This window comes from Sturnira hondurensis, unplaced genomic scaffold (genome assembly GCF_014824575.4).
Source record: "Sturnira hondurensis isolate 20B ecotype Veracruz unplaced genomic scaffold, ASM1482457v3 Scaffold0017436, whole genome shotgun sequence".
Lineage (NCBI taxonomy): Eukaryota > Metazoa > Chordata > Mammalia > Chiroptera > Phyllostomidae > Sturnira > Sturnira hondurensis.
The window spans coordinates 6,851,593-6,877,725 of NW_028090067.1; the positions used below are offsets into that span (position 1 = coordinate 6,851,593).

At 43.8% G+C, this 26,133-nt stretch overlaps 1 protein-coding gene across 5 annotated transcripts in view; it reads right to left on the bottom strand.

The window, feature by feature from the left end:
* The window catches only part of ANKS1B (ankyrin repeat and sterile alpha motif domain containing 1B), an 806,451-nt gene that overhangs the window by 310,366 nt on the left and 469,952 nt on the right, over nt 1-26,133 (bottom strand). For all 5 annotated transcript variants that reach the window (XM_037068001.1, XM_037068000.1, XM_037067999.1 and 2 more), the window contains exon 15: nt 25,197-25,303. In XM_037068001.1, the coding sequence (XP_036923896.1) occupies nt 25,197-25,303 (107 nt within the window). The remainder of the gene's footprint in view (nt 1-25,196; nt 25,304-26,133) is intronic.

The window sequence follows — 26,133 nt, forward strand, 5'->3', positions numbered from 1 at the left end:
ACATTATCCAGAAAGGATTGCCTCCCATAAGGAATTGTTTGCTTTTTGAAGGGAATTCATGAGCAAGGCCCGATAGACAACCCTGCCTCTACAAAGGGCCATGTTGGAACTATTTGGCCGGCCTTCCATTCTCCCTAGAAACCTTGAGGACCTGCTGATCCCCAACAGGGATGTTGGCATGCCTTCAGGGTTTCCTGGGCTGTGCCATGCTTGAGAAAGCTTTCTTTTCTGACCATGACTGCCATTTCCCTCCACAGATCATACTTTTATAAAACCGATGAACACAATTTATTTAACAAGACACATTAAATATAAAACAAAAGATGATATAAGCAAACCACACCTTGAAAACTAAAAACTAACACCACCTATGTAGAAACTCTAAGTCCTTCCACCAGCTGGTTGAATGACCTTGGGCAAGTTGTTTAACCTCTCAGAATCTATTTCTTCATCTATAAGATGTGCACAATACTTCCTTGCTTCATGGGAATAACTAGTTAAAAACCACACAGTAGCTAAATACTGTATTGGATTCCAAAAATGCCTATCCAAATGCTAGGATACTATAAATAATGTTGTGGCTTGCCATTTGAGGAGACGGCATCATTAGTGTTTTGTCTCAGCTGCCATGGCTGCTGAAATTAGCACACAGACCATAAACGGGTTGTCTGGGACTCTGATTCAGATGACCAAGCAACGGAGAAGGAAGTCGTTACCTAAGCTCTTCTCATTTCCTATCAGAACGCTGCTGTGTATGCTTAGAATTGGGGTGGAGCCCTTTGCCAGCCACACTGATGGCTAATTTCAACCTGTGTGAAGAGCTGCAAGGATTCCAATTAGTCAACAGGAACTGGCCCATTCGTCTGGACATTCCTCTCAAATTGGCTGAAAGAAATCCTCGACATTTGATGTTCTGATCTGATTCTCAGCCACTCAGCACCAGCATGGGACCTGGCATTATGAAAAATTTTCCAGTCTGTTGGGTGGAAGTGATCCAATTCTGCCACTGTTTGTGGTAGAAGTGAGAGAGAGTACAGAAGCAGGATCCAAGAAAACAAGAAAAGTTCTGAGGCTTAGCAGAAGTCGCATCGTGCAGCAGCAATCTGGAGAAATGGAGTTGGAAGTGACAGAGAAAGCCCAAAGAGAGAAGGTCCCAGGGAACAGAGCTGGTCTTTGGTTGGGAGCTGGGAGGACAGCTAAAGAGTAGAATGCCCCGTTTCTGGATTCTCCTGTGCATGATCGGGTACTGCAGCAAGATGGGGCAGGTGGAGCGCTTTCGGGGCCAGGAAACGTGGCCCTTCCTCCTATGGCGATAGAACAAGGGCTAAGAAACGCATCTGGCCGCAGCTGTGGCTACAGGAGGCCCAGTCTGGGGACAGAGCATGGTGCCCAAGGAGGGAACAACAGTAGCAGAGCATGATTCCAGTAGACAGTTCTGACGGCCAGTCCCAGACAAAGAAGCACTCAAGTGCACGTGCATGAGCGGCGTTTCTTTCCCAATGGCATGGGGGATTTGGTGTTAGGCAACGCTCACAGTTCCAAGCAGAAGAGAATACATCTGTGAGTGGGGAGCAGGGCTCCGTCATTTAGCCCAGAGGAAACCATTGGCTAAAGCCTTTGATAAGAAGCAATGGGCCACAAGATATGGAGAGTGGAGCATGACTCATCAAGAGAGCCTTGGGAAAGAAACAGGGCCCACTACGGTGATCAGAACTAGGACAGGGCAACAGGGCTGGCTTGGCCACATGAACTGTCTGACGGGTAACCCTACAAAGTGGGGTAGACTTTAAATATCTGCCACTTTGGGTGTGTCTAGAACTTAGGAGTGGGGGAACAGGGCTCAGTCTTGAGGTGGAGGGGTAGTGATTTCAACTGTGGTGAAGGGGAAGTAGGCTCAAAATCAGGACCCAAAGGAGATCAGAGAAGCTAGTTCTCTTGCCTCCTGCTGCTGCAACTTGGATATAGAGATAAACAAGGCAATACTGTCTGGTTAAATAGGGGAAGCAGCTATCAAAACGCTATTGATCGTCTTACTGAAGACTATTCATCATCGTTCACCTCCTCAACCTCTGGAAAGATGTTCGGTAAAACGTTTGGATTTCAAGTGATGACTGTGTCAAAAATGAAAAATGCAAAAACTTTTACACTGACAAATTCACATGAACAGGATCACGGTTCATCCAGGATTTATTCCTGTGTTCACTCTTTGAGGAAATAACAAGAATTGTGCCTTATCTAATTTGCAATTTTAGGCATGGTTAATTTTAAAGAGACATGAAAATCTTTATTTTTATCTTCTGGCCAGTGACATCAATTTGGTCAATTCATTGTCTGGTTTTCCCCACGCTATTGTATGACCTCTGCCACGTGACACAGGGTGACGTGTTCCAGGGGCACATCCAGGTACACTCAAGGTTGTCACTTGCTTGCTAACTTTAAAAATAATCCTCAGCCACTTGTTCCTCTTTCAGATCTTAGCATGTGATGTTGCTTTGCGAAACACAAAAAATTGATCTTATACTTATGAACCATTTGGTAGGGAAGCTGGTAGAGTAAAATTTAACTGATTTTTCCCCCTGCAGTTCTTGAAGAAATAGGATGTGAACCCACATTCAGTGGCAATATGCATATTTTTGTAAAAGAATATTTTACTTGCTTAGGCTGAATTGAATTTATATTGATGAGCTTCAGTCATCCTTGCTTCCTCTGTTTTGCTTACTCCTAAACTCAAATCTTACCATGTCGCATCCACTTTTCTGCCACAGTATCTGAATCTGACTCCTTTTCTGTCACTAGGGCCAGTGACTTTCTCTCATCCTCCGTATTGCCACCAGAGTCAGAGTATTAATACAAAACTCTTATGACACTGTGAGAGTTCACAACCCACAGAATGGCATGTGAGGGCTGGTAATCTGGTCTTAATTGATCTCTCAACCTCAAGCCCTGCCTCTTCCACTCCCGAAGCCCTCACACGGAGCCTCCAGCTCACATCCCTCCCCGTCTTTTCTGAACATGCTCTGCCCTGTCCTCATGCCTCTCGGTGCACGCTGTTTCCTCTGCCCAGACATCCTCCTGGGCTTTCTATACCCGTGGACCCCTCCGACTCATCCTTCAAGGACCGATGCAAAAACCACTTCTGTGAAAGAATCCCTGATTTCCAGTCTGGGTGAAGCAAGACCTCTGTGATGCTCCGCAGCATAGGGGGCACATCTGGGCTGAAAAGGAGCTCTATCACATGTGGTGGTTTGCTTATGGGTCTGGCTCTTCCTCTCAGCTGGGAGCCTCAGGAAACCAGGGCTTGTTGCTCACTCAGCTTTGCGTTATTCTTCCTCCTGCTTCCCCACCTGCTCTCCCAACCTCCGGGGTCTAGTACAGTCCCTGACCCACAATAAACAACCAAGGCTTGTTGGTTTAAAGAATGAGTGATGATAGTGCATGGGCTTTCAGGAGTCCCTGGAGTTTTGCTTTCTTTACTTACTTAGTGCTTATTAAGGTAAATTCACCGCCACATCTACCTTACTGACTTTTTGATTCCAGTTCTCAGTCATTTCTCCCTGCTGACAGAAAGCTAATTGTGCAGTCTCTGCAAGAGCCTTGTTCTTCAAATTACTGAGAAGCATTGAGGGTCCTAGCACCACTGCCCAGAACAAAGAAAAGATTTCTTGAAGGCATGGACGATATTATCTGCCGGTGAAATGCTCTGTACTTTGTTTCAGTTGTGTTTGCAGAATAACCTTCCCATAAAACTTTTTGCTAATTTTTAGCTTAACCTTTTTATTAGAGGCAGGCCATTGTTTCCCCATCTCATCTTCCGAGACTGTAAATTATCCTGTTACTTTATTTGTAATGGGAACATATTTATTTTCTGCGATGATGGCTCCCCTGAGCCTTCCTTTTTCTCAGCTATGTAAAGTTAACTTCCTCAGTGGCAACTTAAGGACAGATTACAAGCAGCCTGGGAAGCAGGCTCCGTTACCACGGGGGGCCGCCCACTCAGCCTCCTTCTGTTCAGCCATCCAAAAGATGCAGCTGCTAAGCCAGCCAGCCCTGGGCTGCTCTCCCCCTGCCTCTCCCTCTCACAGGGGGGGCACAGACGTCCCTTGCCCCATCAGGAAGTGCTTGGGTCCCCATCCCCAAGTTCCCTAGACTCTCCTCCTCCTCCCCCTACCCCAGCTGCCTACCATCTCCCTCCCACACCAAGGCCAGCAGTGACTGTGCTCCAAGACTCCCCCTCCTTCCAGGGGGAGGTTTCCATAGCAACAGATAATGTTGGTGGGAAGTAGAAATGCTGAACTGCAAGGAGCCTTGTGGCTGGGAGGAGGAGGTGAAGTGTGGGCCTCTGTGGAGGCCGCAGGATGAAGAGAGAGGGCAGCGCTCAGGTGAAAACAGGGGAGAGCGAGGCCAGGTGAAGAGCCCTTTAAGGAAGGAAGGGCGGGGAGGCTGGGGGCAGGGGAAGGTGCACTGCTAAGCGGAAATCACTGTGGTCAGAAAAGTAAGATCAGAGGAAGAAATGGGAGGGAAGACTCAGACACTGATGGAGAATTCTATATATAGTGATTGACGGAGGGGTTATGTTAGGTAACCAGCTGGGGATAGGTGATTTTTAGTTCAAAGGTGATTTTTAGGTGAGTAGTGTGATGCAATAGTGTGGTGACAGAAAATAGGGGCATAAGAGCTTAATAATAATATGCAAAGGTAAGGGTAGTGTACCTGGACGTGTAACCTGGCACCTCGGCTTGAGGGTCATGTGTTACTTATCTTCTCTGAGCCTTGGTTCACTCCTCTGTTTGACATCTATTAAAATACAGTTATGGATACCTATTTTAGGGAATTGTGAGAATCAAGTAAAGTAAAGCACATGAAGTGGTCACTTATACTAAGTAAGATAGCTATTTTCTTAAATCAGGGTTTGAGGTTGAAGAATAGTATGTCAAAGGGGACTTAGGCTGGATGTTTAAGTTAGAATTCATTGAAAGCTGTGCACTGTTATATGTTTTCTTTGTGTATTTATTTCAATTTCCCCTATCTCCTGAGCAGATGGCGTCACGGTAACACGCACCTGAGGACACAGCGCCATCGCCATCCTGAGTTCCAGCCATGCAAAGGGAGCATCCTTTTTCCTCATAAATTTTCTATCTGTGCTCTCGAAAACTCCTCTTTAATACTTGCTCATTTCCCCTCCTATACAGTCGGGATACTTTTGCTCTCACAACCTCCCATTTCTCTTCTCTCCCCTTAGGTCAAGAGGTGACTGCAAAGGCAGTGTTCCATGTTCACCAGCATGTCCATATGGCCCATCGGCATCTCCTGCGTGAAGGGCTGTGCTGTCATTTCCTTCAGGACTCCAAGGCAAGACGAGGGAGAAAAGTTGTGCTCTAACCAGAGATGCCTGAAAGTCAGTTTACGCCAGGCTGTCCTTGCTCTCTTAGAAGAAGGACATGGAAGCACTGCAGTGAATTGTCTTCTCCATGCCTCTCTGACACTGGGGCAATTATAGCAATGACAATGACTAACACTTGAGCATGCTGTTCTGAGTGCTTTACGTGAATGGACTCACAAACCTCACTTTAACCCAATGGGATTAGGTTGCAGTTACTACCATGCCTGCTCCCACGCATGGGAACCAAGTGCAGAGACGTTCAGAAATTTACCCAAAGTTAAAATAGCTTGTAAATCTCTGGGCTGGGGAGTGAATCGAGGCAGAGTCTATTTATTGTACTTGCCTATCAGAGGAATATCTGGCCTCCTTCAGGAATTGTGGCTCAATGATATTACTACTGCTTTTTAGAGATAACTGTTTTTTCCTCACTTGGTATCACTTAATGAATAAAGCAAGAATATGAGAATGTGCCCTTGGTTTCTATTTCAGGATGTGCACTGAGACCATTGGTTTATCTTTTTTCCTCCTAGATTCCAGTAAAAATTTGGAAAAGGAATAAAATCTCATGATCTCACAATCACAAATATAACTGGAGACAACTTTAGAAGAAATTTCGAAAATCATAGGAACCTAGAGACGTACTGAATGGGGCGGTGGAGCGGAGGCAGCTTTAGTTTGGGGTGTTCCCTGAATCAAAACAAGGAGCCCAGGTTGCCCATTAGAACCCTAATGGTTTCAGCCTGAGAGAAGGATGGTAGGGTAAAGGCAGAGACTGAGAAGTGGACTGAAAATGGGGAAATATCAGAGGTCTATTTATGCAACAGTTGCCTCCTTACCCCCAACATGCATACTCATATTCTCTCTCTCTCTCTCTCTCTCACACACACACACACACACACACACACACCAGGCATTTATTTCTCTCCTCATGCCAAAAAGAAAATAGATGCGTATTCTCTTAAGACATTTGAAAAGAAACTTTCTGGGGATAATTAGATCAGGTAGTGAGGTAGTATTTAGGACACCCTGCTCACTATAGGGACACACTGTTTACTCCAAAGTAAAGAATGCCTAGATGTAAAAAAAATGTTCCTAGGTACACAGAGCTTTCAGTCAGCCTTTCCATCATCTTTTCCTGAAATGTGAACAGAAAACCACAAGCTGCCAATCACTGTAGGGTAGCCTGTGGCATGACAAGGAACAACGGAGTTAAAAACAAAGCGCAAGAGAAAAACTAACTGTAGAGATGATTTGACAAAGAGAATTTCAAAATAAAGACAACTAACCTCTAACTGGTATCCCTTGACAAATCCCCAATAATGTTACATATAAGGAAAAAGAACAGGGTGTTACAAAAAAGTAGTAGAAAAGAAGAAAGTGCTCTGTGAAAATAAACATATTATTGTCAAAACTAAAAAAAAATTAAAGACCGACTGGAATCTCTTAGAGTGCAAAATAAAAATAAAAAGAGACGGTAAATGTGAGAGAAAGGACAAGAAATGTTAAGAAATGATGGAGGAAGTCCAATGTCTAATGTCTAATTTGTAAACAATGTCTTGTTTGCAAGAAGACAACGCAAAGAATGAAGGGATAGAAATGATTAAATAAATAATTATAGAGATTGCCCCAGAATGAATCTTTATATTTACAGTGCCTGACAAGTATGGAACAGGATGGAAAGGACACCCACTTAGTCACAGGTCAGTGACATGTCAGGACGGAGAGAATAAAGGGAAGATCCCGAGAACTCACAGAGAGAGAGTAAGAGGATACCCAAGGTCAGACTTCCCAACGACCAGGTCATCTGCTACAAACATGGTGGAGCAGGGTGTGCCGAGCTCTGAGAAAACTGGGATTCAGCCTGGAACTATATATTAAAATACAATATCAATCAGCCATGGGGGCAGGATAGAGGCGTTTTTAGATTCATAAGAGCTCTGAAATTCAACTCTCGTGTATTTCTCTGCTTTTTCTCTTTTTTAAAGTTATTTGAGTGTGTGCTTCAGCAATATGAGAAGTCAAATCGAGAGAAAAAAACATCCAAGAAACAGTGGGTTCAACCCAGAGTGCAGAGAAGAGGCAGTCAGTCCCAGAGACCAAGTGCGGCTTGGGACAGGAAGACTTGGAGGGAGGGGTCTGTGGGAAACATACATCAGAACAATAGATGGTGTGATGGAGACCATGGAAAACCCGAGGAGAACATAAAGGTAGAAATGTAAGAGAAAGGAAAAAGAATCAGAAATGACAGGAAGAAGAATATTATTAAAAATGAGTAGGATAACCCTCATGTTTATAGCTCAGGTAACCGTGTGCCTGGGTGTCTGGCCACCTCATCGATGCCCAGCCTCATCAGGGTGAGAGTCGCAGCCCAGGTTTGGGATATTCATCCCGATAAATGCTCCCACACTGCATGAGCGGCATGGGGGCAGAGAAACACTGGACTTCACCACTGCAGGCTGGACAGGGAGGATGGCAGCAGGGACCAGGACAGGGCCCAGGTTCCCCTGTGTGCCTGGCAACACTCAGATCTCCAGTATTACGGGATGATGACAGAAGCCGATACTGATAGCAGTGGAATTTCATGCTGACTCTGGCATGGAGTCAAAACTAAGCTGATTTTAAAACATTAAAAAGTTGTATTTCAATGAAAGCTTTGCTGGATAGAGCAGTCTTGGCTGTAGGTCTTTGGATTTCATGAGTCGGAATACTTCTTTCCAGCCCCCTTTTGCCTGTAAGGTCTCTTTTGAGAAATCCGCTGACAGTCTGATGGGAACTCCTTTGTAGGTGACTGTCCCCTTATCTCTTGCTGCTTCTGGGATTCTCTCCTTCATTTTAATCTTGGCTAATGTAATCATGATGTGTAAAGTGCTTCTCAGATAAGATCAAATTCAAGGAGTTCATCATCACCAAGCCCTTATTATATATAAAATGTTAAAGGGACTTATCTAAGAAAAAGAAGATAAAAAATATGAACAGTGAAAGGACAGCAAACTCAGTTATTAACAACCAAACCTAAAACAAAAGCAAACCAAGAGGACAGCTAGATTAGGAGCAGAACCATAGAAATGAAGAACACATGGAGGGTTAGCAACAGGGGAGTGGGAGGAGGAGAAGGGGCGAGAAGGTACAGAAAATAAATAGCATAGATTGTAGGTAGAAAATAGATAGGGGGGAGGGCAAGAATAGTAGGGGAAATGTAGAATCTAAAGAACTTGAGACACATGGTCATAAACTAAAGGGGGGGATGGTGGAGGAGGGGGTGTGCAGGGTGGAAGGGAATGAAGGGTGGGGAGTAGAACAACTGTAATGGCATAATCAATAAAATATATTTTAAAAAAGTGATATTTCATAGCATCTGAGTTTATGGGCTAAGATTCAGTCTGCAACTCAACTGGGGATGGGGACAGGTAGGAGAGAGAAAAGATAATGGCCTAAATGAGCTAAAACCTCATCTCTCATATCAAGATGTCAGTAAATGAGCCACAAAGTCCCCAGAGTGAGAACTAAGGACACATGCATATCATATGGAGAGGACCCCTGGAAGGACCCAGTGCAGAACTGGTTAAGGTATTTGCTTCTGGAGAGTGGGGCTGGGAGTGAGGGGAAGAGTGCAAAAAATCATTTGCATTTAAGCTTTATTGGTCCATTTGTTTTTATGTTTTAAAAAATACATGTATTACTTAAGAACTTTTTAAGAGGTATGTTCCCATTGATTCTAATGTCCAAATTCCTTGCTTGAGTGTAGTTGTTTAAATTGTCTTTGCGCCGGCTGTAAACCACCTTAGAAGAAGGTTAAGAAATCAAATCATTAACCAGTCACAGGCATCCACCCCACTTCCCCTTTCTCATTTGCAAGAGTGCTCTCTAGGACACATGGTAGGGATACCTTCTTTAGCGCTGCCATTGTCTTCATTGCTTACAGGGTAACGGGAAGTAGAGGAGCCTTAATTTTTAGCATCTAGACTTTGGATCTGAAGAATAATATTGAAATGGTAAGCTCTGACTGCAGCTTCTTTAAGTGCACTGTTTTCCCTGAACCGAGAAGTGTCTTCTGAAGTAGTGTCCATAAAATGCTCTCTAACAGGATCTTGGACACCAGAAGTCACCACTGACACCAATGTAATTGCCATCCTTGGGCTTGGCTTTGCCAGGCGGCACAGATAATCACCTACCACTGCAGGCTGACGATCAGCCAGTCAGTCAGCGGACACTGAGTGCTCACTGGGAAGTTCTGTGTCGGGTGCAGAGGGGGAAAGAAAGCAGAGATTCACACATGCCCCAAGACAAATGAACAGCCGTATCATTCTCAGTCCCACAGAGTGGGCCCTGGAGATCCAGGCTGGATTGGAATAAAAACTGACTCTCTCTGATCTGGCCCATGATGACGTCCATCTCTGGTTTTATGCACTGGCTCTTTTGGTCTTGCCCAACCGGACCCAGGTTACTGCATCTCTCTGTGCGAATCACATGCTGCTCCCCTGGCCGGAAAGGCTGCCCCATCATTCAGCCTTTGTCAGGCTGGGAACTTTCCCAATCCATCAAGTTAGTGTAAACCTGACCTCTCCCAGGGAACTTCGCCTGAGTCGCTGGTTTTGAATGCCTCCACCCCACCCTGGATTATAGTTCCAATCAGTCAGAGAGCTGAAGGGATTGGGCTGTTTTCATGTCTGTTTCTCCAGCACATTGTGAGCTTCCTGAGAGGAAGGACTGGGCATATTATTCACTCCAAAGTCATTGTAAAAACACTTAGAACAGTACCTGGAATATAAGCACTACAGAAGCGTTTGTCATCACCACCACCACCATCATCAATCTTCGTGTTCAGGCACCCAGCAGAAGGACTGGCACATACCAAGGGCAGTGAGCAAATGCTTCTTCGTTTGAATTTTTGGAACATTTCAAACAAGCCGAGTTGTAAAGATGAGGAGGATGGCGGTAGTCAGGGTCCCAAGGTGAAAGTGAGAATGATCCCTTTAGATACTGCTGAGAGCACTATCTTCGAAGAAGCAAAGAATCTAACGGGTGAATACATTTAGTTCGAGAGGGTAGGAGGGTGTCTAAGATGACATGAAACTGTTGCTAACAGACTTGTTGTTTGTTGGCTTTGAGACAATACACGAGCCCACAGAAATATGGGCTTGCTTGGAGAAACACCTAATGTGATACAGATAACTTCATTTTCTTCAGGATTCTCTAGAAATGGAAGGCCAGGTGGTCCGACTGATGTTTCCATGCTCACCCTCCCTTGCTGTCTGTACATGTGATGTGCACGTGTGTGCTGCCGATGGGTGAGCCTGTCTGGGCCCCGTGGTGGATCAATAATCTGCCTCTCCATATGGAGCCTGTATAGTTTCTGAACAGTTATTTCCCAGGCAGCTAACACTTTCACAGTGGTATTACATGATTGCTAGGATTGTGGTCAGGCCAGCCTCTCTTTTATAATTTGAGCCCTACATGCATTTCCAGTCTCACCATCTTTGTTCGTGATTCTATTCAATATTGTATCATTGGCCTTGTTTTTTATAGCTTACACAAAACCCACACAAGCCCACTTCCTTCAGTGGGGCCTCCCTGATCAACCCAGCTCGTAAACATCTCCTCCTTCTCAGCACTCACAGAAATTCAGAAATTCTAACACTTACTTCTCCCATAGTTATGGTCCATGCTGTGAAAACATTTACACTGTTGTCCTTTCTTGCTACTCGAATGTGTACTGCTATTTAGCTGGTAGGTGCACTGGCCTTAGCTCCCTGAACAGACTGCAGGATCTTTGATAGGAGCTTTTGATTAAGAGCCTCTCTGTGGTCTCCAGCACATGGGCACAGTTAGATGAGTATAGTTGGTACTCTACAGGTGTTCCCTTAGGAAAGAATAGATGAATCTTCCAGGAATCCATTTAAAAAGATTTTCCTGAGAGCCATTCACAGATATTTATCTATCTTCTACTTTAGACTGCCAATACACGTTAAAGAATAAAAGATGTAGATTTAAAACACAGACTTATATATTTAAAACGCTACCATCTTCATCATCTGTGTTTGTTAATATACTTTATAGTATTGGTTAATATATTTTTATATAGTCTGGATGCATGCTTACTAGTTATTTTTGAGGACAAAACTACTACACTCTTGGGTATAATTATCACAGTTTTATTAACCATAATTCATGGAGCTGTTTATGTCTGTGAGCAGGTGGGTGTTTTGGGGTATTTCTGAGGAAAGCACTAAATGCAACCTAGTTCCCTGGGGTCCCACAGTGCTGTGCCCCTGCACGGCTCCTTACCCTGAAAGGCTCTGCTCTGTGAGTGCACACGCAGTCGATTCATCAACGCCTGTGGTGAGGAGAGTGAATTAAGGTGACAGCATCCCTTAGAGTTATTTGGTAGAAGGGCACAGAGGTAGGAGGGTCTGGGGTATTTCAATGTTCACAGCATAAATCACGTAAGCATTTTCACCATATGCAACATAGCATGAGGGCCAGGGCAGTGACACCTCGTAGCAACCTCTGTGTATCATTGTGCTGCCAGTAATTGCAAGGTGGCTTTACCAGCTGAATGGCACAAGCAATCGTGTCACCGTCATGATTCATTGCCTGCCGAAAGCACACCGCCAGCCTTAATCGAATTCCCACCAGAACTCTGTGAACCAGGTGGCGTTCTCCCGTTTGTACCGGGGAACTGATGCTCCTGGAGGTGAAGTGACCAGCCCAGGCAGGGGGCGCTGAACCATGAGAGTGATTCAGAGGGCAGTCATCTTGCTAATTCCTGTTGAGCAGAATGGTTACAAATCTCAAATAAGCCCCGAACATGGCCCTGTAATTCCACGCCCTTTTCCTAGTGAATTCCGTGTCCCACTTTCTGAAATGTCTCTTTAATATCTTCTATATCTTTAAATCTTCCACACCCTTGCCTCAGAATTTGCCAGGAAGTAGAATCCATTGGGGGAAGCATACCTCCAAACTCTCATCACCCGATCTACAAATCGTGTAGTCCCCATTCCTTCTGCCTGCCCTCCCGTTACTTGCCTCTGGATCCAAAATGGTCTCACTGTTATTCATTCAGCCAGTCCCTCTTTCTTTTGCAATAGCAACATCTCCCTTTCTACCTGATTACTCCTTTTCATTGTCAAATATGACTCCAAGCTCGCCTGTTTCAAAACTTTCCCCTTTGACCTCCAAGTCACCCTTTAGCTACTTGCTTATTTCTGTTTCCATTCTCAGCAAAACTTCTTTCCCGGGCTGTCTACTCCACCTTCAACCCAGTGCATCACGGTCTCTGTACCTGTCACTCCACTGGACATGCTCTCTCCCAGTTCTCCCGGGGCCTCTACACCACCGAATCCAGTTCTCATCTCACCTCTCTGTCCTCATCGCACTCGATCTGTCATCACCATTTTCCCCTATTGATTGCTTCCTCATGAAACAAGTTTTGGGGGAAAGATCTCTCCACTTTAAGACACAACATTGGAGCAGTCAGTACAACAGAGGAAGGAGAGAACTTTTGTCTTTGTTGAGGTCGCATAAGGTGAACGTGTGGAGTGAGAAGAGGGAAATGGCCGAGTCCTAGGGGACAGGCAGAGGCGGGGGGTCCACAAAGAAGCTGCAGAAGTGGTGGCTGCGGGGTCAAGTGATGCCATGGAGGAAGGGAGTGACCAGGTGAACCCAGACCACAGAAAGACGGAGTGTGTAAGGACTGGAAAGGGTGTATTGTACTTGGGAAATAGGTGTTCATTAGCCACCATTTATAAGCAATTTCAGGATACTGACAGAGGCTCCTGGTACTGAGGCCTGACTGTACTGAACTGAAGGGCAAGCCAGCAAATGCAGACACTGAAGAAGGTTGGCCGTGAAGGGAAGAAGAGTGAGCAGGTGGCGTGCAGAGCAGACACAGGATTGAAGGAGGGAGTTGAAAGAAATCAGGTAATATCTGGCTTGTTCAGAGACTGCAGAGAAGGCTTACCTCATGTCATACCACTTGCACTGGAACTGAAAATAGGACTTATTTATTTTGTGTCCTGAATCAATCGAGATAACATACGCTGTGTAAGTGATTCAAAGATGATAAAGTACAACAGGAATTTAATATGGTATTCTTCTTTCCATGAAGAATAATTACAGGAAAGATTTTGTTTTCTGACTGTATAATACAGCTTTCCTTCAAATCCTCCTCTAAAGAACCTCACCGATATTTACTCTGAAGTGTGTAAACGATTTGTGGTGAATGATGTTTTCCTTGCTTCCTTTCGGAAGAGTGAGGGGTTCCTGGAGCAGCTCTTGGCCAGCCTGTCTGCTTCCGTTCTCTTGTTCTGAGCTGGTGGACAATTAGATGGGCGGCATCATCATATAGGCCTCGTGAATACTAACTGCTCAGCTCCTTCTTTACAGGATGACTCCTTTCTGATAAAAGAACATATAAATCCTGTGAAATAAACTTGAGCTACTTTAGATTCTAGGCCTCTTATTCCAAGATCTCCTTCAAAACTCTGGAAGGACAAACCTAATTCTTCTTGCCAGCCATCTAAACAGACACTGGCTTATAAAACCCAAGGTGTTGCACAATGCTCTGGATATGAATCCTAATCATCTTTACTCAGTCTGACAGAAGGTAAAAGTTTAGCAATCTGAAATTTAATTTTGTGGACTCAAGAGCCAGGAATCCATGACCTGATATTAAGAGGCCTATATTAATTATTCACTGTATTTTTCTCTTCTGCAAATATGCCTCTATGATTTATAAGTACAGACATAAGGGCTCTTCTTTCTCAGTAGTTTCTGAAATCATGTGCTCTTAAATGAATGGAGAGTTCTCAGCATCTATGATGTGCGTGGTACCCACAGACCAGGTCCGGAAGTCTGAGATGGAGGCAGGGATGGGCGTGCCATGACTAGTAAAGTATTGTTTCTATGTCTCTCTAGCTTGAGTTTTCTTGTCGACAAAATTCTGTAGCCACCTATAATGACAATGCATCATGCCTTGGAAAGGATGAGACTAACGAAGGGCGAGTACTGTCTCCCATGCACATTGGTCCTGATTGATGCAGTGCCTCCTGTATACACTGAGCGACTCCCACTCAGAGGTCATCGTATGTCTGAGGACAGATCTGACCTGGAGGTGCAGCTGTATTTTTGGAGCCCTATGTGTGGAGGGGAGTTTTCTGAGTTGGGACTGACTAATCTCTGCAGGAAGCAAGGTTTTTCTTGTCTTTTGACCTTTCCTCTTGGTACTCCTCAGAAGCCTCATCCCTCCCCCCACCTAAAAAAGAAAGAAAGAAAAGAAATGCTGATGCTACTTTTGTCTGTCCAGAACACACACTTTTCTCAGCTCACCTACATTATTTGGCCCCAGCAACATATTCAATAAAATATATTTTTCTCCCTTGGACTCAGATTGGCCTGGGTTTGAAAAATTGAGTGCTTTGGGCCAGGTATTTAGTCTCTAAGTTATATCATTTGTAAAACCAGAATAACACTACATGCTTCATAACACTTACAGGAGAGTTAATACAACGTATGTAAAAAAGTAAGGAACAAGTTCTCACAAACAGTAGTTATTTTATTAAGTGGGTTACATTCCCTTTCTTCTCTATAAAACACTACTGATCTAATTCTCTATTCCCTTGGGAGTCTTCTATCAGAGAGTTATCAACCAGAAGGATGGAAAACAAAGTTCTATATCTAGTGAACATGATTTATCTGGAAACCAGCAGAGCTGCAAAGTAGATGGGAAAAGAATGTTGGGCCAGAGAGGTAGGAAGTTCCTGGTTCTGGCCTTGCTTGTTCTCCTATTAACTAACAGTGTGTCCTTGTATGGGGCTACTCACATGTGCGAAACTCTCAGTTATCGGGAAGATCACATTTATCATTAATGAAACAGTAACATCAGATTTTTTAAACACATTAAATTTCATGTAAATCTTAGTTAGATAAAGTATTTACTGGATGTCCATTAGGGACTGGGACTGTGTTTGGCAACATGAGGAATAATGAACAAGGGGTCCCTATGCACACAAATTTATTGAGGATTGTGGTGGCCAAACTGGGTTCCCCGAGTTTACAGGTTGAAGTCCTAATCTCCTGTACCCCAGAATGTGAACTTATTTGGAGATAAGGTCTTTACAGAGGTAATCACACTAAAAATGAAGTCACTAGGGTGGGCCCGGATCCCATACAACTGGTACCTTATAAGAGGAAACTGGGACACAGACACACACAAAGAGATGATGTGACATGTGGATGTAAGAACACAGAGAAGACAGCCATTTCCAAGTCAAGGAGAGAGACCTGGAATAGACCCTCCCCTCATATCCCTTAGAGGGACCAACTTTGCCAACAGCTTGGTTTTGAACTTCTAGCCTTTAGAACTATGAGATGGTAGATTTCTGTTGTTTACAGCACCCAGTTTGTGGCATTTTGTTATGTGGCCCCAGCACCTATTCAAAGACCTATAATGTGCTGGGAAAACACACACACAACACACTGCAGTTTCTCTCAGGGGGAGCTGGGTGAAGAGGCAGATAGCTCAGCCCTGCACGGGGGAGCCTGTTCCTGTAGCTCACCCGTACAGGGTGCCGTCGGAGGCTGGTGAAGGACAGTTGAGCTATGCCAAAGAATTTGTTAAGGCCTGCCCCAAAGGACAGGCTTTTCTCCATTCCACCTTTGAGGTGGGATTTGGAAGGTAAGAGTTACCCTGGGTCAGAGTGAGTGCAGGAAGAAGGAGTTAGTTCTAGGCAGAGGACAGTGTGCATAACATGCAATGTGTGCAAAGACACAGATTTGTGAGCAAGTGTGGCACAGCTGTAGGACTGGGAGCCACTTCACATGGTCAGAGCTTAAGAGGGGAAGAGATGAAGCTGGAGAGGTGGGTAGGGTCCGGATCAGTAGAGGAAGGTTCCACCAAGCAGGTGGCCTTGAGGAGTGGGTCTTTCTTGAATAGGTATTCAGAGGATGTAGACTACGTTAGGTGGGAGGGAGGGGGGATGCCGTGAACGGAAGTGCAGGCACAGGTTTGTTTGACAGGGAGGGTTCTGATCTGGTAAAAGCAGAGGGCCTCTGGAGAAGCAGAGGGGATGAAGCGGAAAGGTAAGGAGAAGGATAAAGAAGTCCCTCAAAGGACCAGAAGTATGACAAACTGGGAGTGCTTGAGGGAGGACCAGGGTCCTGCTCAGTGTCTTTGATCTAGCAGGGGCTGTATAAACCCTTGCTGAATCAATGAATGAATAAATGGAGGGTGGAATGATGAAATTAGGTGGTCTTAGTGAATTGAGCAGAGATTTTTAGGATCCTATTTGGTTTGTTTTTAGGGCAACATGTTTTGAACCTTTTTGAGTCTCATTCTCTTCACTTATAAATATGGGAATAATGATACTTAGTAACAGGGATATGGTAAGACTTTCATGGAGTAATTTATATGAAACCAAATAGAACTCCAGAATTCCATCCAATCAATCTTTTCTGAGATGCTTCTACATGCCAGGCACTGTGGTAGGCTTTAGGAATGCAAAGACAAACAAAACCTCAATCTAAGGAACCTACTTCCTAGAATGGAAGGCAGACATCGGACCAGGCAGCATAATTGCAATGCAATGTAGTAAGGACAAGCATAGGGCAGAGAGTGCGCGGGAATGGGGCAGCTACGCCAGCCAGGTAACCGGATGGTATAAGACAGCCGTCCTCAACCTTTCTGGCACCAGGGACCAGTTTCCGGGAAGACAGGAAGATGGGGAAGCTGAACTCAGGGGGGCTTCGATGACTTGCCTGCCGTGGACAGACGGGGGATGAAGGGCGGGTGGGGAGACCCCTGGTGTAAGGGAATACTTCCTGGAGGAAATGGCACTTAAGCTGAATCATGAACAATAATAGTGCACGATTAGGTGGAGAGGAAACGGAAGGATTTCCAAACAGAGGGGACAGCGGGCTTCCTCTGCAGCTGTGTTTTCCTAGTTCCTGTGCCTGTGCAGTTCCCTTGCTGAAAATATACTCCAGTCTGATTGGCTAGAGCGAAAACACCCTCTCCAGCTCTTGTCACACTCCCGAAGGCTGGATCTTGAAATCTGAATACCCTCAGCTGTTGTCTGGGTTTTCTTAACTAAGGGGCCTCCAGGAACCTCGTTGTGGCCACCCACCTGCTTCCTTCAGTTCCTTTCTCCTTCCCACTTTCCTGCCCTCCTTTCCCTCATCCTTATTTGCTTTCTTCTTTACTCCTCTCATCCAAATTTTACTGTGTCTACACATGAAAGCCATGGGTTGTACCTGAAGATAGAGAGGATCATAGCGCATTTCTAATATCCAGGAGTTAAAAATCTGTGCAGAGGCAGTAAACTGTGACCCATTGACCAAACCTGCCAGTTTTCGTAAATAAAGTCATATTGGAAAACAGCCATGCCCATCATTTATGTATTTATTTTCTAGGGCGGCTTTCAGGCTACGACAGCAGAATCGGACAGTTGCAACAAAGACCATGGAGCTCCCACAGCCTAAAGTATTTACTATCTGGCCCTTTACAGGACAAGTCTGCCAACCCCTGTCGCAGTATTTGTGTGGTGGAGGTGGTAGGGGTAGGTGAACATGGTAACATAAGCAGTCAGACAGGGAACTACAGAAGAAGGGTCCATAACCCATACTCAGAGGGTCAGGGACGAAGTGACAGCTAAAAGAAAGGACAACTAGGCTAAGAACTAAAGAACAAAAAGGAGTTAGGAGGGGGAAGGAAGGTCATTCCTGGCCAAGAAAGCAGCACATGCAAAGGCAAGGAAAGAAAGACAAACGGTTCTCTAGAACTGTTCCGGTTCTCTAGAACTGTTCCGAGAGCAAGTGGTAATGGACAAGGCTGCAACCTAAGCTGGGCTCAGGCAGGTGATAATCGCTCCTAGATGAGAAAATCATACTCAGGATTTTGGAAATACAGTGTCCCATAGGTAACTGCGAATCACTGGAGGATTTTATGCAGGGTGGAGCTAAAGCAGATGTGTGCTTCAGAAAGATCATTCTGGCTGTGGTAATACTTAACATTTGTTGGGGGCATTTATTCTACGACAGCTCTGTGCTAACTGCTGTGCATGCATCCAGGTATACAGAAACATTTGTTAAGTCGCTGGACAGCGTTGGGAGCCAGGTAGAGAGAGGGGAAGAGTAGGGGTCGTTATGGGTTTCTGAGAACCAATGCTCTCCCTAATGATGGGCAGGCAGAGCCCCACCCACGCTCAGAGGCAGGAGGAGGATGAAGAGAATAGAAATGATTGGAAAGGGCAGTAGAAAGTCTCGGAACCCAATAAATATCAAGAAGGGACTACATACTAATAAGGAGTGGATAGTAAAAGCCAGGCATTGTCAAAGGGGCGAAGAGAGATGAAGTGAGGAAGAACGGGGGGTTGAGGTTTGGCAAGAAGCAGGTCACCACTGAATCGGAACAATTTCAGCAGAAGAGCTGGGAAGCAGACAGGATTATAAGGGTTACAGAGGCGACTAGAAGTGAGAAAAGGAAGGTCATTGTCACTGAGTACTTGTTTGAGAGACTGTCTTCATAAAGAAGCAAAGAAATAGGATGGTGGCTGGATTTCTTAAAAATGAGTCTGTAACTCAGCAGTTTTAATTCATTTTCTGATTCATGAAGTAAAGTCCTCATCCCCAATAACTGCTCATTGGAAGCAACAGTGAAGACCACATTATGCAAATCTGCCACGTGACTCAATCAGAGGACGATGAACCTCAGTTAGTAACGGGAGTTGTAGTACTGCATTATCAGAAAACAGGGCAGCATCTTTTAATGCTTCACCATGCAATCGGGGTAACTTCCAGGTGGGAGAAAAGGCTCTCCTTAGTCTCACCAGATTAGCATTGTGGCAAACACCACGCTGTTTCAGAACAGCCTCTGAAAGCCGTTCTTCGGAGATGGTCGCCCCTGAACATGCCCTCCCGTCCGACTTCCTCCCGCACAACAATCAGTGTCCTTCCAAGGCTAATGAGACCTACACGAAGAATTAATAGCTCTTCCAGCACCAGTATTGTACTCTGCATCTTTAAAGAGCTCAAAATATTAAATAACGAGCCTAAAGAACATTCCTCCCAGGTCCTCATGAGATTGATTTTACAGATGAGTAAACTGAATCATAGAAAAGCAAGACAGTAGAAATGAGAAGTCTTACTTTCCTTCTCTAGGACAGCACAGCAAGGCTGCTGCCTGTCGGATTTGTAATGAAGCTGTTATCAAGAAAAAGAGTGACTCCCTCCTGGCTTTGACTCGTGGAGACCAACGGATTTTCTTTTCTTTTTTAAAATGTTTACTGCATTTATTGGGGTGACATTGCAAGTAAAAAATCATACAGGTTTCTGGTATACAACTCTATTATACATCATCTGCAAAATACGTCATTTGATTGTATGTTCACCACCCAAAGCCAAGTCTCCTTCCATCACCATTTATCCCTTCCTTTGGCTACCAGTAGGTTTTAAATGCCTGACGGTGAAAAATGCAATGTCTTTTTTTTTAAAGTGGGTATGTAACTACCAGTCTAAATGAGTTTGAAAAATTATAGCTGTACTTTCAACATAAAACAAACGACTCAAATCAGTCTTGCCTGTTGTGGAGACAGGAAGGTATAGAGAATGTGGAAGGTGTTTTTTCTCTTGTACCTTTAAGTCTCAGTAACTTTATAATATTTGAAACAAGAAGTCATTATGGGGATTATTAATCCTATCCTGTAGGGACAATTTATTTTTCTGCTTCACAAGTTTAACTTCTTACTTGGATCATGATTTGATGCTAAGATACTTAAAAGTTCATTTTATCAGGTCAGCCACAAATGGTGCTGTTATTACAGAAAAGTTATGTAAAAAATGAAGAGAGAAGTCAGTCCATTAGCATGTAAAATGCACCAGAAAAATGGGGAAAATTGGAAGCTAAATACTTGTAACACGAATCTGGCTCAAATCTTTTGTTCAAATGGATGACTTCCAAGAGCCCCGTAGCTCCACTGCAGAGTCTGAACGGCACTGCTCCCTCTGACCTTGGGCAAGTGCACAAAAATGCCAATTCACACAAGGCTCCTGCTATTGTTTTTTATTTCGCTCTCTATAAAGGCTGCATTTTGAACGTTTTCATAATGGTCAAAACATTCCTAGTCAACATAGATGGCAATTGCTAGACACGCGGTAGCTGCTAAAAAAAGGTAATTTGGTATAATTTCATTTTCCCCCCTTCTGATTAGAGTTTACAAATATAACTGTCAGCTAGTTACTCCGGTGAGGCCATGAGTCAGCCCTCCTCCAAGTACAACATAAACTTCTTAACCCAATCTTTGGCCTATAAATGTACCGGAACCCTGCCAGTGTTTTGACGTTATCAGTATCTTTATCTTCCTTTACTCCACACTCTCATCGATTTTATGTCTTCCATTGCCTACTGTAATTTGTTGCTGGGAAAACAATTGCGAGTAAGTAATGTGCGGAAAGCTGGTGATTATATGGTGAGATCCCTGGGATATAGTATGTGTGCACACATGTGTGAGCGAATGAAGGGATATGTGTGCAATGTTCATGCAGATAATATGATAGGTCTGAGGGCAATCCTGTAATGTGCTTGAGGTCAAGGATCATGTATTGTTCATTGTTGTATCCTTAGCAATGAACCCTGTTCTTAGAACATAGAAAATGTTGCATGAATACATGAAGGGTATTAGTGTTCCATGTTCCCACTGGCAAAACAAGGCTTCTGGGTTCAAAGTGAGACTGCAAGCACATCTACAGCATTATCAGAATGTATTATCCACTGTATTATCCACTGCACATCCGGCATTTATGGGTGATTTCTATGTGCTCAGCACTATGCTAGAGGTTGTGAGAGAGGCCAGGGAAGTGAATGCAGGGAAGGGGATTGGGGACTGGGTAAAGGAGGTGAAGGGATTGAGACACACAAATTGGTTGTTACAAAATAGTCACAGGGACGTATAGGAATTATAGTCAGTAATGTTGTAATAACTGTGCATGGGGTACTGGAAATATTGAGTGAAACACTATGTGAAGTATATGATTGTCTAACCACTAAGCTGTACACCTGAAACCACCACAAAATAAAATTCAAAGGAAAAAAATAAATAAAAATAAGACTGACAAATCATTCAGAAAAAAAAAAAAACAAGAAAGAAAACTGAATACACAGAACTTGGACTTGAAAAGCTTCCAGTCTAATTGAGGAGACAAGATCTATGTAAGTGAAAACTTAACCCCCAATTCTAGAGAGTGATTAATGGCATGCCAAAGGTAATTTTTCACACCGAATACAGCCACTACATGAGTTCAGAGAAGAGAGAGGCTGCTGAGGACTGGAGTCATTAAGGAAAGCTACACAAACAAGGCAGGAATTGAGTTAGACCTCGGAGGATAAAAGACAGAGGGGAAGGAAAGGAAATAGCTGTTCACGAGAGGGGAGAGGGGAGACTACAAATGAGCAGCCATCCAGACAAGAACAGATAGTTTGAGACTTAAAATTAAGGAAACAGTCATCATCAGACTTTGAAAAAAGAGATGATAGAAACATATACAGTAAGGAAGTAAATAAGCACAGTGTATGTGCATTTTGTATGGTAATCATTACCTACCTGAACTCCTTGGTGGAAAAACAAAAGTAACTCTGAAACTTAGATACACTGTCTATGTTGCAAACTTGGGCAAACAGGTGGGGTGCCAGAGGACCACAGGTGCATGCCCAGGGATGGGTAGCAGGCCGCCGGGCCTAAAAAGGAGGGAGCTGAGGTTTGATTTCTGGGGGCACGAACAGGTAGAGTGCGGCCTGCATTCTGTGTGGAAGGAGCTTGGGATTACAGCATAGATCTGTCCTCCCCCAAGTCTTATGTGCCCTGATGTGCTTTTGTAGCTATTCACTGATTATATCAGTTTCCATTTATTCGATATATTTAAGGATTCAGAAGGGTCGCAGCTGTGTGCACAACTATTCTGCAACCCGGAACTAGATACTTAAAGAAAAAGTTTGAAATTCTGCCTTTTGCGTTCACACATCAATAAAACAAAGGGTCAGTATAAGAGAGAGAGCCAAAAGAGAAGCAATAACTGACAGATGCTTAAAAATAAAAGGGGGTCGGTCCTTCTTTTCTAACTATGTGTAGAAATTGACGTAAGAATCTTTATGAACGTTAACCATAGCAATGTACACAAGCTACCCATAGATCATGCTCATGTGTGACAGTATGTAGAACAGAATGAGCACAAAATTTTGTTAAAGATTTCAGGAAACACTTTGCAAGTCACTCACGTGGATCCTTTAAAACTCCCGTTCATTAATAGACTATTGGTTAAGTGAAAAGTTAACTCTTGAGAATATTTCCTCAATAAGGTATATCTACGCACAGACGTACTATGACGTTTTAACTAACATTAATTCTATCTCTTTGATGTCTCTACTGACTTGCTCTAAAAAGCAGATAAGACCTGCACTACATCATAGTTAACAGGAGTGTGATGCTTGTTGCTTAGGCAACAGGATGAATAAATGCAGGTCAGAATGCGCTTCAGGAAAAACAAAAGCTAGAATATGAAGGAGACTGAGTGGAGACTGAACAGCTCTAAACAAATTTTTCATCACATTCATAAAATCTGTTTCTGAACATGGGCTGATCATATTAGTGTACTTAAACTGAGTTCATAATGAAATAAATTGGATTATGGAGATCAATAAATAATTTTTATAGAGACAGAAATTGACTTTTACGACAGTAGTAGCAAATACATTGCTGGGTGGCAGAAATAAAGCAATAATTGACAACACTATTCTATGATTTACTTCACTTCAGAATAACAAATTCCTCTAAATGATAATTCAAAGTTTTTAAAAATTCCATCCTGTCTCATGAAGAAAGTGTTTGACTGACTTGTCCAAATTAACCATGTTTTCTTAATTTCTGGAAAATTACACACAATACTTGGAATACTTGGGATTGGAAAACTAAAGACAATAATCTATGGAGCAGATCAGACCCTGGTTTTGTCATGTATGTGCATGGTTTCTGCATGCTTGCACATATTTCATTCAGGAATGTTTGTTATGATCTCCAAGTGCTTATCTGAAACCTGTTTGATCAGCCTTTCCATTCAAAGCTCTTAAAAAGAAAAAAAAGGATTATAATTGTTGCAACGTGTTTAAAATGCAGAAGAAAATCATGCTTCATTAAATTTTTTCAAAGCACCCAAATATTTCAGAGAATCCCAAAAGCTCCCTAAATTCGAATCATGGGAGCAGAATAAATGTGGACAAGGGTTTGAGGAACAGAAGTGAGCAGGTCTCCTCTCCAGTAGATATGGAGGGGGAATGCTCAGCGAAACGTGCCGTAAACATGAGCCGCAGCGCAGACTTTCATTCTGTTCCTCTGATTCCTGATGTCATCTGTTTAGTGTCCTAAATCTGTCCTAAATCTGCCCAGCACCCTAAGACTCTAAGAGCAAAGGAAGAAATCTTACTTTTTTCCTATTCCAACACCCACAAAATCTCGCCTGTCTGATCAGTGATGGTATTCTTAAACACGAGAAAAAGAACAGTAGCTGTGTATTTCCCTGTAAAAAAAACAGGTTCATAAAGACTTCTACGGATACAATTACTTGGAGCGCATATGTTTTGATGCATTTATGTAGCTTTTTAAAAAAAGCTCATGGGGTATACATCTTTGGGGGGGAAGCAGAAGCTTAACAATTTGAGTGATTTTCAAATCTACAAGAGTCAAGTCCTGCTTGGAGAAAAACAATCTCCAATGGAGATAAAAAGACATGACTAGCTCTCAGTATTTGGTGATCCATTCTGGGATGAATAAGCTTTGGGCGTCGGCCCCAGCATTTTACTTAGAAATAGCTATTAATGATTTCCACGAGCCATTTGCGGGCCACATGCCTGTGTTATGAAGCTCTCTCTAAATGTAGGGGTAGGCAGTGTGTGTGGTGAGACCTCACAAGCCAGGAAAGGCAATAAGGGCAGTGACAGAACTTAACAAGGGAGACTGATGAGCACTGGGGGAGGTATCTGAATGATTAGAAAGCTGTACCACGAGTCTGCACATCGCCCGGTCCTCCTGCCTCCCCTATATTTCCCGTCCTGAGAAGTTTGCCCACCGCAGGTCTAGACGGCATGCACGCCAGTGTTCAGAAGTACATGAAAGTACTCAGTCCATTAGCCTCTCTTTCTCAATACTGACAGCTAATTGATGGAAGTGTTTATCTTCTACCTAAATATAAATACTTCAGTGCTCTACAGTCTGCATAGGTAAGTAGGTGAATGCTCTCTGTAACTGTCCATCTGAAGCAGTTTGCTAACGAACTGAAGGTCGTCCACCCGATTTAAGCTTGCTTATCAAACAGTTACCAGGAAAACAATGAGCTTCACACCGTAAACAGAACAAATTGTCTAATGAATCACTAAATGCTGACGCTCAAAGGAAATATATGTTTTTAGGAATCTAGAATCAGCTGAAGAGTGCTACAATCGAACTGAATATTCTGAGATAACAAATTTATAAAAATCACAGGAAGAATGACAGGGAGAATATAAATGTTAATCTTCTCCCACTGCCTATAAATAGTACTCTCACCGGTTCATTCATATAATACATATGTATACGGATGCCTAGAGACATCATTTCTCAGCAAGTGTCTATACGTACACAGCCAGTTCAGTCCTACAGGCATCCGATTTTCTGATGCAGCTACATATACACACAACTGACCGGCTCTGGTGCACATCAGGCTGCCTGTGCGCCCTGTCACACACAGAAGAAGCAAAGACAGACAAAAGGCAGCTCCGTGGACACAGAGAGCGTCTTACCATAAACTGCACATTGTCAAATCCATTAGCCATCAGGTGGTTCTCGTACTGAGGTAGCCCAATGCTTTCCAACCATTGTCCCACTGTTTGGACGGGGCATCTGGGTCCTGCAAGAGGATGAAGAGGGAAGCGTTTAAGCAGGGAGTAGCCGTCCACGGGGTAATAGCGGTAGTCCTGGGCTGAGAGGTGGCATTGCCACATCATGCTCCTGGGGAAGTTGCTATCGAAGGAGCCCGCCAGCTTGACAGATTAATGTTCTCAGCGAGAGAGCAAAGTCAGGAGTAAAACATAGTTTGCCAGGCAGGCTGCGCGGAGTCTGACTTGATCCTAGCTCCACATTTCTTACGGATTAATCTTTACTACCGACCAGGACGTCACACAGCCCCCAAAACCGGGCAGCCGAAGAAGGCACATCAAGCTGTCGGCTTAGGCTGGTCTGCGTTCTATGTGATTGTTGGAGTACTCCACAATGAGCAATGCACGGCCAGCAGCCAGAATTCTTTTTATCAAGTACTCCTACACTCATCAGTATGCAGCTCCCTGCTCCCTGCTCCCCCTCGCTCGCTCCCCTTCATTACCCAGCCCAGGCTACACCTCGCATTTTCAATAATAGCCATCAGATAAGGCAGATTTTTTTTTCCGTCTGCAAGCTGTAAGCTGCTTCCTCCTACACACCCATCCAAGCGTCAATCTTGAATGATGAGAGCAGTCAAAACAAATGCAGAAAATAGCAAGATTCAAAAGCAAACCAAAGTGCTTAAATCTGAATTGAATCTTCATACCGGTTATGCGTTACAGAGCTATTTGTTGTGGAATTTTACGTTTCAAAAGACACCAGGAAATGCAAAGCTTTAACTATAGCTTATAGCGGAGCTCCCTACAGGTTCCCCTTTCCCCTTTCTTTCCTTCCCTTTCTCCTTCTTTCTAAAATGCAGCA